At 46.1% G+C, this 16762-nt stretch overlaps 1 protein-coding gene across 12 annotated transcripts in view; it reads right to left on the minus strand.

Moving 5' to 3' along the window:
* KCNMA1 (potassium calcium-activated channel subfamily M alpha 1) overlaps positions 1–16762 on the minus strand; it is a 722449-nt gene that overhangs the window by 203722 nt on the left and 501965 nt on the right. For all 12 annotated transcript variants that reach the window (XM_082719524.1, XM_082719523.1, XM_082719521.1 and 9 more), the window contains exons 10-11: positions 2728–2838; positions 54–159 (exon numbers count right to left, since the gene is read on the minus strand). In XM_082719524.1, the coding sequence (XP_082575650.1) occupies positions 54–159; positions 2728–2838 (217 nt within the window). The remainder of the gene's footprint in view (positions 1–53; positions 160–2727; positions 2839–16762) is intronic.

Below are 16762 nucleotides of genomic sequence, written 5' to 3' on the forward strand. Positions count from 1 at the left end.
AGTCAGTTCCCTCTCAGATGGAATAAAAGCAGAAGTCACCTCTTACTTCTTACCTTGACTCTTGCAAGATCATGTGGATTGAGGACTGAACCCTGATAAAATTCCACCTGAGTAAAATGTCGTTTGAACAGAGCCTCAAGCTCCAGGTTAGGGGAAATGCTGGCAGGGAGAGAAGAAACAGCCATTAATATAATAGACTCTGGTATTTCTGCTTCCATGGCCTTCTTTCTCTCTGACTTCCAAAGAGAAAGACCTAGGAAAAGGCTTTCACCTTCAAAGCAGCCCCTTTCCTTCCCAGAAATAAAAGGTTCACCCTCGAGAGAAATAAAACCCCAGCCCACTGAAAACCCAAACCATTACCAAGGTAAAATAAAGAGGCTCGCAGTTTTCACAAAGTCGGAGGCCTATGAGGCGAACCGTCTTCGACTTTGTTAGCAACAGAATCCCGACTTTATGAATAGAGAGACGGAGCTGTGACATCAGAGATTAGCTGAAGGCGCTCCCTGGCAGAGCCTCCTGCCATTCCCTCCCTCAAAGCCTCTTCTCTGGTTCTCAGCCACATGGACTTCTCATCCCCCAGGGCCTGGATCAAAACATGTCACCTCTGAGCAGGCACAGACCGAGTTAATGTACTCTCGGTACTGCTCTTGATTCACACATGTGTCCACTATTCATCATTCTCGGTGCTGAACTGTCCAGACATCATTCCCATTGGAGGACAAGGATTAAAACACTGATGGATCCACTCATCCATTTATTACTTCTGTGGAGATGAAAGATTTCTACTCTCTATAAGGTATCAGGCTAGGCGCTGGGGAGATGATATTTGGTTCAAACCTACTAGGTTCTAAGAACTGTGTTCGTCCATGCTTGCCTAACATTCATTAAGTACTTAGTAGGAATTGTTAATGTTTTCCAGCACTTACTATGCGGCAGACACCGTTCCAAGCACTTGACAAATATTAACTCATTTAAACCTCAAAACAACCCTGGAGGAAGGGATGTTATTAACCTAAATCTTCAAGAGGTTAATTAACTGGGCCATCTACTACAGTGCTGACACTGACAGATGCTGGGGACATGAAGGTGAATCCCAGCAAGTAAAGCATTGGCCACTGGCTTGTTGATTCAGTCTCAAGCCATGGGTGAGAGAGAAACCGAGCCTGTGCACAATGGACCAGTATTTGAGACCCATTACTGGTTGAGGCCCTCTTGGGAAGTCTGCCTGGTCATGCAAGAAATGCTGGTCTCTCCTTAAAGCAAGTGCCCGGTGCAATTCTGCCTCCTGATGAAACTGACTTCAGTCAGTGAATATAGGTTAGATGTTGAGCTCTCATTGTTGCACACGTGCTCATCTTGAAATCCCAACCGATATGAGGGCAAAACCTACGTACACTACTTCTCCTGAACCTCCCATAATGCTCTGCAGAGGACAGGCCCCTCAGCTGGTAAGGACAGGCTAAGCACCAAACTGAATCTGTGAGTTCTGCTCCTGCACTCATGGTCTGGCTGGTCCTTTCAGAACTTGGAGAATTCAGTGTTGAGAGGCAAAATGCTAGCACTCAGACATGGTGGTCAGTTTGGTATTCTATGGACAAATGTCAAAAAGAAGGAGATGCACAGAACAGAAGCTTATAGGGAAGTCGAATTCCATGGGATCTCAGGGCAGGATTGAGTCCTGGGCCATCAGCCTGCTATGCAGTCAACACCAACTCATAAGCTTTATCCCTAGATAACTTGGAATTAGTGCTGGCACTATGGTGGCCCAATGTCCATCAAAAAAGATGGTGCCACCCAAGTTAACATGCCTAAGTCTCCAGACTCTCTATCCCTTTGGCAGACTATCTTTTACCTAAAAGGGGATCAGGCGAAGCTTAAAGTCCCAACCATATTGAGCAGGAGAGGTCTTGCTTTCCTCAACTGTACAGCAAACACAGTAAGACCTATCTTCTAAGTTGCTTATCAACCTAATGCATGTTATCTTTCACAATAATAGCAAATATTTATTGAGCACTTACTGTGTGCCTGATTCTGCTCTGCATACTTTATAAGGATTATTTCTTTTCATTCTCCCTAGGGGGTAGAATGAAACCACTGTGATCTCCCTATCTTATGAATGTGAAAACTGGGGCCCAGGGAGGTTAAATAACCTCTTCAGCAAGATTCATATAGAATACTCTGAGTTCACAGCATGCACTTTGACTCCCCGTGTTGATGAAGGGAGAGACCGTATGCACGGGCAGGGACCAGCACAGGGTCCTACACTGAGGTTTCTAGAAATGGCCATTGTTGCTGCAGCTGTTAATACTTCATACCCTGCTTCCTCTTGTTTGTGTCTTGCCTGACCACTCTGTCCCTCCTGCCCTTATAAAGAATCCACACTAGACAGCTAATCATTCCACACCAGAGCCTGTGGACACACCTGGATCGAATTGATCCAGACAGCTGAAGAGACGGTAATGACGTGTTTGACCCATAATGAACTTCACTCTTCTTTGCCAGAATTGCCTCCCCAGAAGCAGGTGCCATTCTCCCACTGAACTAATGTGTTGGTTCCTTTTCCATGGGTTCCATACTGTCCTCTCCAAGGAGGCCATCTGGGGTCATGGCCGATTCAACTCTGCACTGAAACCCCCCAACATGGCGCCCGCACCACCACTCCTACAGACACTCCTCCTCTGGGTGCCTGGTTGAGTGGAAGGTCTCGAAACAGCAGGGGCCCCTTACTTGTGAAGAAAGACGATCTCCACATTGACATCATCTCGGTCCTTGTGCAGGAAGTCCTTCAGGAAGTTGGAAACACTCTCCAGAGTGATGTGCCCGCAGACCACAATGTGCCTGAACAGGAGAAGCCAGTTAGATGGGGCCAGCCCCACGCTGACCCAGCACCCACCCCAGGCAAGACAGAGGAAGCGCACAGCTGCAGGGAAGCATTGCTCTCCTCCCCAGACCTCCGTGAAAGCCCAGCTCCCATCCCCAGAGGGGCCGTGAGGCAAAGCAGCGGCGCTGGCAGGTGCTCAGAGACTCCTTGGCAGAAAAGGCATATGGCTTCTCACCTGATGCTGCACAAAATCCTATTAAAAGCCCAACCGTTTGGCCAAGTGGTTTTATGCATTGAACAATAAGTGACATTATGCTTGTGCTTAAATGCTGCATTATCAAGTCCCTTGCAGATTCATATCTTTCCCTTTCTGCCCACAAAGCGTCCTCTTGAGAGATTTACCGAATGAGTCTTGGTTTATGACATAGAGCTTATCAGGTAATGAGATAACAAATCTTGCTGAAACGATGATTTTGTGTGTAAGAAAGCGGACTTTTATCAGGGTGGCTAATGTGCGGCTTGACACGTTATGGGCTCTGCTGGCCATAAGCAGTAAAAAGGAAATTTTGCATTTTTCCGCCATAACTCCTCCGACAATGGGGGCATGTAACACTTTACAGTAAGTGAGCATTACTCAGGGCTAAATGGGGATGGGACGCCTATGGAATCGCAGATCACGCCACAAGCTGTGCATCCCCAGACAGCTGCTTCCCTGGGCTGCCCAGGACTTCCACAAGAGCCACAGCGTTCTACTTCAAGATGGGGAGAAGCTAGAAAGGGATGAGGCAGGAATGGTTTGCCTTGATCCAGCAAGGTTTGGACTTCTGTTTCCAGAGATGGTGGCTTCCCCTGGAGAGATGAGCCTCTCTTCCAGAACTGCTGGGACAATCATCCTACCCAACATCTTTGGGCTCCTGGACCCATCTGATGAATCTGAAATCTGAACCAATCTGGCTACCCGGTGGCCCTTAACATTTAGTATCTGATGCTCCATCAGGACTAAGCCCTTTGGTGCAAGGGCTAGCCCCATGACCCAAATCTGGAGCCCAACTGTGGAGAGGCAACCTTCTGGCTTCTAATAAGAAGACCATAGCAAGGGGCTCAGCCCAGGTCCCTGTGCCTCTCAGGCTGCTAGGGAAAGAGGCTGAGTCCCTGCCCAGGTTCTAAGGCACGGGCAGGGGGTGAACACTGAAGCACGTAATTTCGTGGGAAAAAATTTTAGAACGGCTAGGCCCCCTGCACCTCATAATTGCTCGGTGCACATTCCAACAAGGCAGAAAGCTCATTGGCTGGAGGCAGCTCATAATGGGAGGAAGTGATGATTGCTTATGCAATGTTCCATTAGATGCCATTACAAGAGCCTGCCCTTTCGCTGTAATTTGGTGCTTGACTAAGTATGTGAGAATAAGGCAGTCAACTCATTGGTGAAAGGATAATGATGCAGAACAAAGAGTAAATCAATAATATGCACAATGCAGTTAATAATATCACCATTATGGACTGTTATTGTTACGGTGTCACACTCACTCAGGGGCCGGGCAAGCGAAGGCCATCCTGGGAAGGAAAGACTGTCTGTGGGCTGTCTCAGAAGAGATGTTCCAACACGATCACTTTGTTTTCTAGCCAGGACCAGCCAGGTTCAAGGAGGTCCCCTGGCCACCTCTCCAAATGCCCCACACCCACATGACTAACTCCCTCTGGAAATACATCGGGGGTCAGAACACGAGACATGAACCAATCACTTGGATTACATACATTTTTATCCTGCCATCTCTTAAAATATTTCTTGTAGCACATGAGCATTTATGTGGACAAAAGAGGCCGCAAAGGGATTTGCATGTTTTGCATAAGATTTCTGATTCTGAATTTGCCAGGGGTGTTCAGAAAGTGACCAAGACACAGGGTGTCCTGATCTGACATCCAGGGCTGCATGGGGACAGTTGTAATGTTTTCTGCCCACAGACTTCCATGACTGCAAACAAGGCCAGCATGAATCCGATGTATGGGCACCTCCACAGGACACATATGTGGTGGAGGTCCTCCCGTTCACCTGGATGTGAGAATAAGCCAGACAGGATCCCTTGCTCTGCCACCAAGGATGTGTGTGATCTTGGGCAAGCTCCTTATTCCCATCCAACAGATGAGGGGTCGGAGAAGTTAATGCCACCCAGCCAGCTTCCTGTCCCAGGCACAGCAAAGCTCAAAGTTCTATACCAGTAGAAGCCTGGTGATTATTCACACTTGGACTCGAATCAATGATAGGTCCGGGAAAATGCCTGAACATTCATCCTTTCCATCCTGTACGCAAAGGACTGAATGAACATCTGCCAGCATTCCCTCTCCCTGTTCTGAACTCATTCATCTCTAGGACAGATGTGTGAAAAGTGGAAAGGAAGGAGATGAGTTCACCCTCTCACCCTTGAATCAAAGGCCCCGTCAGCTGATTTATTCAGCCTTAGAGAGAGTCAGGGTTCTCTTAGTTGAAAATGTGCTGGGTACATATAAAATATATTCCAATGCAATCAATATTATCCCTTAAGCCTTTAATTAGCTCTCAGTTCTCTTAAGAAGTAGACAAATGCAGGCAGGAGAGGAGAGAAAAAAAAAAAAAAAGGATTGACTTTTCTCATTTGAGGCTAGCTGTCCAATACCATTCTAGACAATTGAGAATATATATCTTTTAGCTACAGCATGATTTCTGGGGTGGAGAGCAGCCTTTATCAAAAAGGGAGGAAAAAAAAAATCTTCCTTCCACATAATTGGTATTTTTGCTCAGAAAAAGCGAGATTGATTGAAAGCAGATTGCCTTTTTGCCCAAGGAGAGTTATTAGGCACATTATCATGGCAACCTTGGAGAACCCATATTGTTCCAATCTGTCCTATATCTGATTTGAAGATTTATGACTTCCCCCCTTTGTGCCAATAATCATTTCCCTCCATTTTGTTTTCCATAGAGTGGAAGTTATCAAGAAGCCCACATATTGAACATGTTTGAATGCAGTTAGAGTTGATGGATGGGGAGAAGTCCCCTCTCTAAGTCAGCATCTGCATTAGAAGACCGGCTCCCACCAGCCTGTGTCTGAGGGAGCACGGGGGGCCCTGAAGGAGCACAGGGCGACGGATGGTGAAAAGGGAAAATTTACATTCCAGAAATATTATCAAGACTTTTGAAAATTCCAGGAACCAGAGTTGGGGGAAGGATGTTATTGCAGGGAAAAGAGAAGCATAGCTTGTTGTATCCCCAGTGACTGAAAACACAATTGAAAGTATTCTAAGACTGGGAGCAGGGTGTGACTGCTTTCACGCAGAATGATGGTTATTCACAGTGCACGATTTGAAGGATGCCAACAAGATCCTCATCCAAAATTATCTGTGCCCGATTCCATGACATCTACTATGTGAGATTCATACTACAATAGCCCTGTGTTAGCTCAGTTCAGACACTAAATAACTAAATGGTCTTAGGCAAGGTACCAATTCTGTATTTTACAATGATAAAGTTAGAGTTTTGAAGGGGCTGGAGTTAGTACCTGATTCATGAGGTTATCTTGAGGATTTATTTAAATAGATGATGGCTATTGGAAGTATTATTAAATGGTAGGATTCATGTGATATCTATAAATCAGTAGGTAACTGTTGTAAAGTTCTGCAGGGCCTCTCGAATCCCATCTGATCCTCAAACAACCCTACTTTCTACAACCTGTATCTTTGCAGATAACCTCTCTTAACCTCAATTTTCTTAAGTTGCATGCCTGACATCCCACAGCAAGAAAGTGACTTGCCCAGGATGTGACCCAGGTCTCTGGCCCTAAGGCTCACTGGGATGAAAGTGATGGGTGCAGAGAGCAGAGGCTGGAGTATTTCAGCTTCTGCTCCTTGACGGCGGGCAGGGCTGGGCCTGCAGCATGTCCTCCTCATCACAGAGTGGAGAGGAGGCTGAAGGGATTCTCACTGGGCCAGGAGAGAGGCTTAGCCTGGGAAATAGTATGGAAAGAGATGATTCTCACTTAAAACATCCTCCTGTTATAGGATCACTCAATGTTAGCTGCACATGCTCAAGGCAACAAAGGCTGAACCGTGGCAGAAACTCTAAACCAGGTTCTTTTACACTAAAGCCACGTAATTTGGCAAACCAAGGGATGGCAAGGTGATGCAGATATCCATCTTAGACATCATATGCTATGTCCAGCCCAGGACTGCCTCACCAGCCCAAGGATCCTGAAGGTAAACAATCCATTTACGATGGAGAATATTTAGGAAAGTTATACTAGGGTGGTAACTAACACTATTCCCAATGTGGCTCTAGATTTGAACTTCTTTAAACTATTGGCATTCTTAATGATGGGTTTCAACAGGGCCTGGTCATGTGGTTTGTGAAGACGGCCAACAACCTAAATCAATAACCATTTCTGATCTAATGGGACTTCTTTGTTTTTAAAATTTTCTAAACAAATCTTTCTTGGGATAAACTAATGTTAATGGTTGGATTAAAGGATTCCTCTCCGATGCATGAAGAAGTGTCTGAAATGCTAGAATAGTAGCAGATGGCATTTTGTGTAATGGAGTTGGTCATCCAGTGTAAGCAAGTACGCCTGGTTTGGGGACAGGGATCTGTAAACATGGGCTGGACCGAATTAGGTGTGGGAAACCTCACGTGTCATGGAGCAAACATGGCATCAGTGGTTGAGTGTAACAACCACAATAAGGATAGTGCCTGACTATTAGCCACCGTATCAGGGTTTATCAAACTATTAAGTGCTTGTTTCATGGGTATGGGTACATCTTCACTAAAAGAGTATGGATGTGCTTCTCCCATCATTAAGCATCTCCACTTTCAGAATGAAATCCCAGGCATTCTCCTCCATCAGTCTACTTCCTTTGCTGGAGATGGTGGAGGGAAGCCAGGATGCCCCAATTGAGTTGGGACACGTTTCAGAACACAGTTCCACTGGTGCCTTTCAGAATGGACAACTTCGAAGAGGTAACCTAGGGCACAAGGCATAAGAGAGGGATGCGGGGGGGCAGGGGGGCACAAACTCTTGAAGGCTCCAGTGAATGAAGACTCCAGAGACCCACTGAAGTTGCGTTGCGCTAAATGAGAACTAAAAGTGTTGCTTAGAGCCAGTAACCTTGAAAAAGGGAACTGTGACAGCGATGGGCCCCACTCCACAGACTCACATCATCTTAGTATCAGAATGGCCCTTCCAGAATGCTTAGTCTAGTGCCTCCACTATTATTTTAATGTGGAAACTGAGGTCCAGAGTTTCAGAACACAATGAGGGGCAGAGCAAGTGCTGCACTACCTCCTTACTTTAATGCCTTCTAGAGAGAAAGAGGGCTGATGTTGCTAAAAGGAGCCTGAACTGGGAATCAGGAGACTGGGGCCAGTCACTACAAAACAAAGGGCCCAGACAGAGTGGGCTGTACCCACAGACACTGATGGATTCCCCCTACCAGAGTTCCAGCTCTCTGCCCCTTCTAGTTCATGCTACCAGCGTATCTTGTCTAGACGTCTGCAGTACTTCCTAATTCAGTTCCCTGCTCACCCTCCCCACCATTCCCACCCCTTCGAACAGCCAAAGAGCAGGACTGAGGCAAATCTGACTGCATCAGGTCCCCCCATGGGGCAGGGAGGTCTCAGATCTCTCTTTAGCAAGAGCCTCATTCTAGGAAGACAATGTAAAATGCACAGCTCTGGGCTGTTTATTTTTAAAGATACTATATCCATTTTTACTGGAACAAGTATAAAGAACTTAAAAAACCCATAGCTATCCTGTCACAATAAATCACACAGAGTAAATTGAAAATCCTATACAGCTTTCCCTGAATACATTGTGCTCACTTTGTCAGAGAGGCAGATGAAACGTGGCATATATTGATCTAGATGTCTCTGTAAAACTATAATATTTATATCAAATACATATGCTAGAATCTCTTCTGTCTTTCTGCTGAGACTTCTAATCATGCTCTTTCCACCCACCCCCCTTCCCCCCGGCCACCATTGGTAGCCACCAGCTTGATGGGAATGAATTTTAAGAAGGACTTGTCAAGGCAATTCAGCAGCATTTTATCATGCAGAAAGCAGGGTACAGGTGGTGAGAGGCCCTACAACTCAAATCACACAGTGGTCAGTACTCCATGTTGTCCCTCCAAGGTTGAATTGGAACCATTCAGTGTCCACACAACTATTTCTCCAATACGCTCTCATTCAAGCTGAGGTTTTGGCAGATTCTGGCCTTGATGTTCCATTGTCACCTGTGGTGCTTTCTCTGGCTGTTTTGTCACACAGCCTGACCTGGTTTGGGTTGTGTCCTTCAGGGTGACGGTTACTGAGGCTTTCCCCTGAGGTGCAGGACCCCACTGTTCGAAAGGAAGAAAGCTTATCCACCTCCCGCCTTCCCACTTCCTCCTGTATGGAGAGCCTGTTCCACAGGAACAGACTTCCACGTACGGGAGTTCACCTTTGGCCAACAAACGCTAGTCCCAGGCTGTGTGGCTCCCATCCTTCCACCCTACCTTGAGACCTGGCTCAGGAACCCCAAAGCTTGCTGGGCTTTCTGGAACTATGTACTGACCAAGAGGCTGGTTGGTAAAGTGTGCTTGTCTTGGCCACCCTCTGCCACCGCAAGTGTAGAAGAAACCTAACGGTTAATCTCGAGCCTGTCAGATCACTGGCTGCTTCTGCCACCTCAGATCTACGAACCAGGTTCTGCTAACTTGTACAAGAATAGTCCACGTAAGGAGGACAAAAATAAAAACAAAACAACTGGGAATGTATCTCGAGGCCACAATGTCAAACCCTGCCTGTAGCCACTTCCGGTTAACACAAATGGAAAAAAACAAAACCAGCAAGTGAAAAGCCCAAGGAGGTTTAGAGATAAGAAAATCTCCTACCCAGGGCCACAGCTAGTCCTTTGCTAATTACAAAAAGAGGAAATGCCTTCTCCCTCCTAGTGAGGAAGAGAATAAAGTAATCATCTCATCCAGCTGTCAATAGAGCTATCGTGGAAGAGACAGGCTGTTTTGCTGTTTCCCTCAACAGGGGCAGAAGGCTGAGCAAATAGTCCCCAACAGTGCAGCAAAGGCACCTCTGTAAAACAGAGCCCCAAGGTCATGGGACGGACTCCTGGTAGCTCCCTCAGTGAATAGGGAGATATCCTGACCAGACCATAACTTTCTGCACAAAGCATGTGCCTCTTCCCATATGCAGATGGTCAGGACGTAACCCACACCAGAGGAGTCTGCATCTATGCCTCCCACATCCGACATCATGATTAGGTCTCCACAATCAGACCACACATAAGGGATGACCACACCTCTTTCGTAGCTTATTGCTACAAAGGAGCTTCTGTCTAAGTCTTAAAAATAAATTCTGAGGGGCACCTGGGTGGCGCAGTTGGTTAAGCATCTAACTCTTGGTTTCAACTCAGGTTGTGATCTCGGGGTCATGAGATTGAGCCCCACATCAGGCTTCAGGGCTCAGCGCAGAGTCTACATGAGACTCTCTCCCTCTACTGCTCACCCCAAGACTCTCAATCTCTCGCTTTAAAATAAATACATTTTTAAAAATAAATCAATAAATTCTGACAACCGCAATGTAGGAGGCACAGGTTATATTGACCTGTCCAGCAGGTACCCTCTCTTCTGTCAGTGGTACCTCATTTTTAATTTGTGGAACCAGTCCTCTCTAATCAGATACAGCTTTGGGACCTTGAATCAAGGTGCCTTGCCTGAGCTAGGCCAATCAATGCTTCTCAGTCTTGCATGGACTGACCTAAGTCCCGGTAGGATCCCTCCTGCCTGAAAAACCCTGTCATGACCATCCCTGAATTTCTGCTTGCCTGGCTCAAACACGTCCTTTCTGAAATCTTTGCTCATCAGCTTTCCTCTGAATACCTCTGTAAGGTATTCTAACCTTCTAAGAAAATGCCTTTTTTGCTTAAGTGAGCAAGAATCCATTTCTGTTACCTATAACCAACGAGCCCCCCCACTGGAAGAGCCACTTAATTTTCACGAGGACTCAGTAGGCTGGTGGTGTTTGGTTTCTTTCTCTCTCCTCTTTTCTCTTCCTTCTTGGAAGAGGACTTATACAGCCATCTGAAGTAGGCAATTCCATACCTACCTGGCTCTGCCCAACACCCTTGCCCTTCCATGTTTTATTCATCCCATGACTGCAGGCTTGGTGGCCTCTGGCCATTTTCAGGTAAGTCGGTCTTGCTTTGACCTGATTCTTCCAATCCTAGATGGTGCTCTGCTCTTACAGAGAAATCAGGGCGCTGAACAGCACTCTCTTGTTGTAGATGAAAGTAGATTTGCCTGTCTCCACTGGGTGGCACTGCTTCTGAACACAAGGGACCCTGACAAGACAAGACTAGGGCAAAGGTGAACCACACCCTCCGGGGATAAAGGTAGAATAGAGGGAAAACAAGTTCGAGCAAAGAAATGGTTCGTTCTTTGGCCATTGTGGAGGGGAGGTATGTTAGCTTTGATGTAAAACGCCAGCCCCACTTCCCTGCCAACATCCCTGGTAAATCATGCACCATGGCCCTAGAGCAATCTTGTTGGGACTACTTTCCCATAAAGACAATCAAGTTGACACATTGTGGCCCTGTTCCCCAGTCGTACTCAAGGGTGTGGCCCCAGTCAGCCCACACCACTAGCTATCCAGTCCACCCTGAGTAGACCCAGCATTCTAGCTAGCCTCCAGCATCTGTTATACACTTAAGAATTGGGAGGAGTCCACAGGTTCCAGGGCTCACTGAGGCATAACACACCACTGGGGGTCGCCGTAGAGGATGAAAAAGAGGGGGTTTGGGGGAGCATCAGCAACTTCCCCACCCTCTCAAGTCACTCTGCATCTATACTGGACTGGGTCCACCATTAGATCTACAGGTTTTGGGGGGCACAAGTCCCCCTGCTATCTTTGCCCCAAACTAAGGTAATGGGTACGTTTTAACAATATGAATTATCAACTGCTGTTAGAAGCACTCCCTCTAAAATGTCTGCAGCCTTCATGATTTCACTGACGAAGATTCCTGCCAAAAAAGCATTTCACTGGAATGATGCTCCTACATCATCAAGCTTCTGTTTAGAAGCTTGGATGGTTCCGATGGGTCAAAGTCTCAGGTAAGCTCCAGGAAGGCATAATCATGTGTTCTTGCACATCCTTTAACCACAGCACTTAGCACAGTGACTAGGGCACAGCAGGGGCTCGCATACTTGTAAGCTGAGCAAACATGCTGGGATGGGAACTTTCCTAAATCTGTTCTACAGCCCAGCTGGCATTTGCCTTTGAGGTCTGTAGTTAAGGTCACAAAACCTCTCTCAGAGATGGTCACGAACCTGTCTCTGAATGTCCTCCCTGTCCCCTAATTAAGAAGGCACACAGAGGGGAGATAAGATTGCCTTTACTGAAAATCGGTACCCATATCTGGAGCCGTCCCCACGGTTCTGGAGTGGGAGCAGGTCATTGTTACGCAACACTCACACTAGATGTGGGAGTTTGAACCCTGAGAGACACAGAATCAGGTTTCCATAAGCCTCACACTGCAACAGCCTCTAAAGTTCTTTTAATAGAAAGAGACAATGGGCTTGGACAGTTGAAAGTTTCCTGGTGCATGACGGCAGCATCAGTGGGACAAACCCCAAGTCTACTAGGAACCATGGTGCACAGCTCTGGAAAGACTTCTATCACAATGCAGGACATAGCAGGAAGGCAGAAAACGCAGTACAACACGCTCTCCAATGGTGGTGTTTCTTCTCTAGATGTGGAACCTACTCAGAGAGGATTCACCCAATCAAACGTGAGATTGAGCAGAAAGACTCTTCAGGGATTATAATTAGCAAAGTCATATTTGGAATTCTTTTTTTTTTTTAATAGAAGAAAGACTATCTAAGAGCAAAAGTCTAGGTTTGAATATGACTTTTTATTTTTTCTAGGTACACAGTTCATCTCCCACCTACATTTCTATTCTTGTTTTCAGAACAATAGCTGGAACATTTTGATAAGTGTGTGGAAGGGAAGAGAGACAGCAGGAAAGTGGAGGAGGGGAGGGGGGACAAGCCTTCATTCCATTAGTATTATCAGGAAATTGATTTAATATGCATCCTGGTCTCTTTAAATAGACCTTCAAGTTTGAAAGGGACTAAAGATGTGGCTTGCAAGAATCCAAAGCAGATGCAAAGAGAGAAGCACCCACCTCCACACCCACCAAGACCCCTCGCATCAGAAGGGAATACCTAGCATATTACATTATACGACACAGCGTCTAATGACACTTGCTTTGGGTATCTGCCCCCTCGGTTCTGAATTTCAGAAGTAGTCAAGGGGTCATTTTCCCAAAGTATTAGGGCAATCTCAATTCTTTTTTCCTCCCCCAGAAGTTTAATGCTAATCAAAGCAGAATGTCTAATCAGTCCAAGATGGTCTGTCAAGTTGAATTATCTGTTTGTCTTTGTATTTACTGTATCTGTCTGTCTACAGTTCTTCGTATCTTTGTGAAGATCAGTTATTGGGGCCTGTGTTTCCTTCTGACTAGAATGGCTACCAGATGATCCTTCCTGGTGATATGTTGATGATTTGCTAATTTATGGCTTTTAAAATCGAGGAATCTGAAAACATCGCTGGGAGTTCAGCCTGCGCATCACGTGGGCCGCGCAAGGAGAGGGCTGAACGGCTTGCTTGTCAAGGGATAGAAGTTTGTGTGAAAAGCAAAGCCTCGGTGACATTTCAACCAGATTGATGTCTGTGATCTAGAAATCATGAATGGCATCCTATAGGAAACACCCCCCATAGGAGTAGACCCCCACGGACCACATCAAGCTGTGCAGAAGGGAGAGGGAGTACTGCCCGCGCTGTGTGTAGAGGGGAAAAGAAAGGAAAGACGTATGGTACCAGGTCCAAGGCAACACCACACGAATTAACCCCACATCCTATTCCCAAGTGCTAGAGTCAGCCCTTATCAGAAAAAGTCCAGATGGAAATGTTATCGTAGGAACACGGTCACCTCTGGGAACCAAGAGGGCAAACTTATGTAAGCTCTGAGTTTGAACTCCCCAACCACTTTGGTGGCCAAATAATGTATAGCTCAAGAGTGCTGTGGCATATTTGGAAATCTCTATGGGTGTGACTACATTTATCCCCAGTGCTTGTGTGTAGTGAACACACAATAATTACATGTGGGATGATGGTGATGAAGGCAGGACTCACGCTAGCTCTCCTGGGGAGGGCGTAGACTCTGGGGTAGATTAAGTGAGTCTTTGTAAAGAAATACCATTGACCTTTGAATAAATGGGGGCACCGACCCTCGTGTGGTCAAAAATCTACATGTAACTTTTGACTCCCTCCAGAACTCAACTATTAATAGCCTACTACTGACCCAGAAGCCTTACCAGGAACATAGTCACCTGACACCAATTTCGTAGGTGACATTTATTACGGACTGTGTTATTATAATAAAATAAGGTAGAGAAAAGAAAATGTTACTAAGAAAATCCCAAAAAAGAGAAAACACATTTACTGTACTGTATTTCTCCCAAACAGTCCGCATGTACATGGACCCACGCCCTTGAAGCCCGTGTTGTTCAAGGATCCACTGCAATGTCTGTCCTGGCACAGTAGCTCCTCTAAGGTGCCAATCCTTTAAAAAACAATAAGTGGTCTCGAACCACAGCGGGCAAAGCTGGAGTGTGGTTGAGAGAATGGAGTGGGACTTCAAGACAGCCAGGCAGGAGGGAATAGAAAGTGGTCTCAGAAAGGAACAAAAGACACACACAGAGAGAAGAGGAGGCAATTTCTGATGTGAGAAGAGGCACAGAATTAAATAAGAACCCAATAATAAGGAATCAGGGAAGACTGCCCTCTCTCAGTTAGTCAGTGAGGACGACTGTATAGGCAAAGCCGAACCTGAGAGGAAAATAGGATTTTAAGACTTAGTCCCGTGAAGGTAGAACCAAAGATGGATGGTTGTAAGAGGGGTTCATGTAATATGAATTTTAAAACTAGGGTGTTGGCTCTCCTCGGCTTAGGAGAACCAGAAGCTGGGGTCAGCAGCCAGGGAACAGGCTCTACCCGGCCCTCCTTTGAAATGGCACCTCCCAGGACTTCTTCAGGGTAACTCATCCCTGTTTGTCTCTATAGCAGAATTTTAGTCTTTTTTGTTTTCATTGTTTGCCACAGGCATTAAAATTTGTACTTGGTGGTTTTGTCATTCATAGCCTGGCACATTGCCTGTGACCTCCTGGTGACCGCAATGACCCTGAGGACAGGTCCACGGGTAGCTTGCTCCCCGCTGAACCCCTCGCACCCAACACAACCCACACTGTGCCGGGCACGGGGGTATACGGCGAACCTCCACAGACTGAAAAGGATCCGGTAGCCACAATGACAGGAACAGAGAGGGAGGCAGGAAACAAACTGTGCTCCAGTATTTCTTAGGTCATGAAATTCTTGTTAAATTACTGAATACTTTTTAAAATATGACCACTACATTAAAGAACATAATAAAGTATCTGTTTTCATTTTTATGTAAAAAAAGCATGATAAATTCTCTCTGTACCTTCTCAGCCTTTGGCTACCAGAAACCAGTAGAATAATCCAAACACATCTCATTCTCCCTTTTCCCAAACACCTGACCAAGGACTGCCTCAGTTTGGGGCACCAGAAGCCCATCATGGGAAACACAAGGTCTGGATGGCTCCCCAGCCAGGCCACCTCTAACAGCAGATGGATTCCTCTCTGTGGATGATTATTTTTCATGGCCCTTGGCCATATGACCTCGGATCATGATCTTGTCAGTTCTCATAAACTAAGCAGGAGTGGCTGAGTCACACACACAGAGGAAATCTCTGGGGGAAATGGCAAGGGGCTATGAGAGGAAGAAGAAAAAACCGGGATCCCAAAGGCCATGGGAGCCTCACCCCCCTGCTCCCCCACCTCTGAGCAGCTTTGATTTTACATGGAGGAAAAGAGAAGGAGCAATGTGCCCCCTGGGGGATGCAGGCTGGGCTGTAGGCGGTCTACCCTTCTGAATAAAATCTGGGGTCTCAGCCCAAGAGGCCATTTGTCCCCAAGACCTCCAGCCCACAGAGACTGTAGGCATAGGCCACACATTGGACCCCTGATTACTGACACCCAATTCCTATTCTTAGGAGCCCCGATACATCGTAATAAGATAAAGTAGAGAACAGTGGATGCTCACATGTGCACATGTCCCCACATCTACCACTGGCTCTAGAGGTCCTGTGGGAGGTCAAGTGAGGAACATTGATACGAGTGTTGGGAAAAGCCACTCGGGCCCTTGATCCCATGTTGATGGTGAAGATGTCTGGGGATGTGATGTGGACTGTTTACGTTACGCCCAACACATAGATGAAAACCGAAAATGAGGCGCCAACAAAAGTCTCCATGTTCTCCAATATCCTGAAATTGGGTGTTGCATAAACAAAACCTTAAACTTCTCTGCCTAATTTTTTGTGTTTTTGGTTTTCTGGTTTTGGGGTTTTTTTTTCCCCTCTAAATCATCTTTAGATTTCAAAGTTGTACATGTCTGTAGCTTTGGGTCACAAGTTCCCTTAAATTCTTTGACAAGTTAATTGTCAGCGCATCATTGGAGAGGTCCTTCCTACGTAAAATACGCACACGCAATCCCCTCTATTGTGTATATGTTTTAATTACATTCTGGGCATTCACTTGATGAAACCCTGGGGAGAAGAGTATACGTACGTGCGTCCATAAGTCTAGTGTGTAGATTTTTGCATACACAGAAACATGGGGCAAAGCATGCTATTTTAAGAGTCTGAACTCTATCTTTCAACAAAGTTTAGCTGCTTTCCTTTTGCAAATGCATTTAATTTTATCTGGAAACTTTCTGACGTTAGAAATAGAACAACTGTAGTTTCTCATTATGTTTGCTGCCAGAGTCCATGCTTGCTTGCTCAACT

Source organism: Mustela nivalis (genome assembly GCF_964662115.1).
Source record: "Mustela nivalis genome assembly, chromosome: 2".
NCBI classification, from domain to species: domain Eukaryota; kingdom Metazoa; phylum Chordata; class Mammalia; order Carnivora; family Mustelidae; genus Mustela; species Mustela nivalis.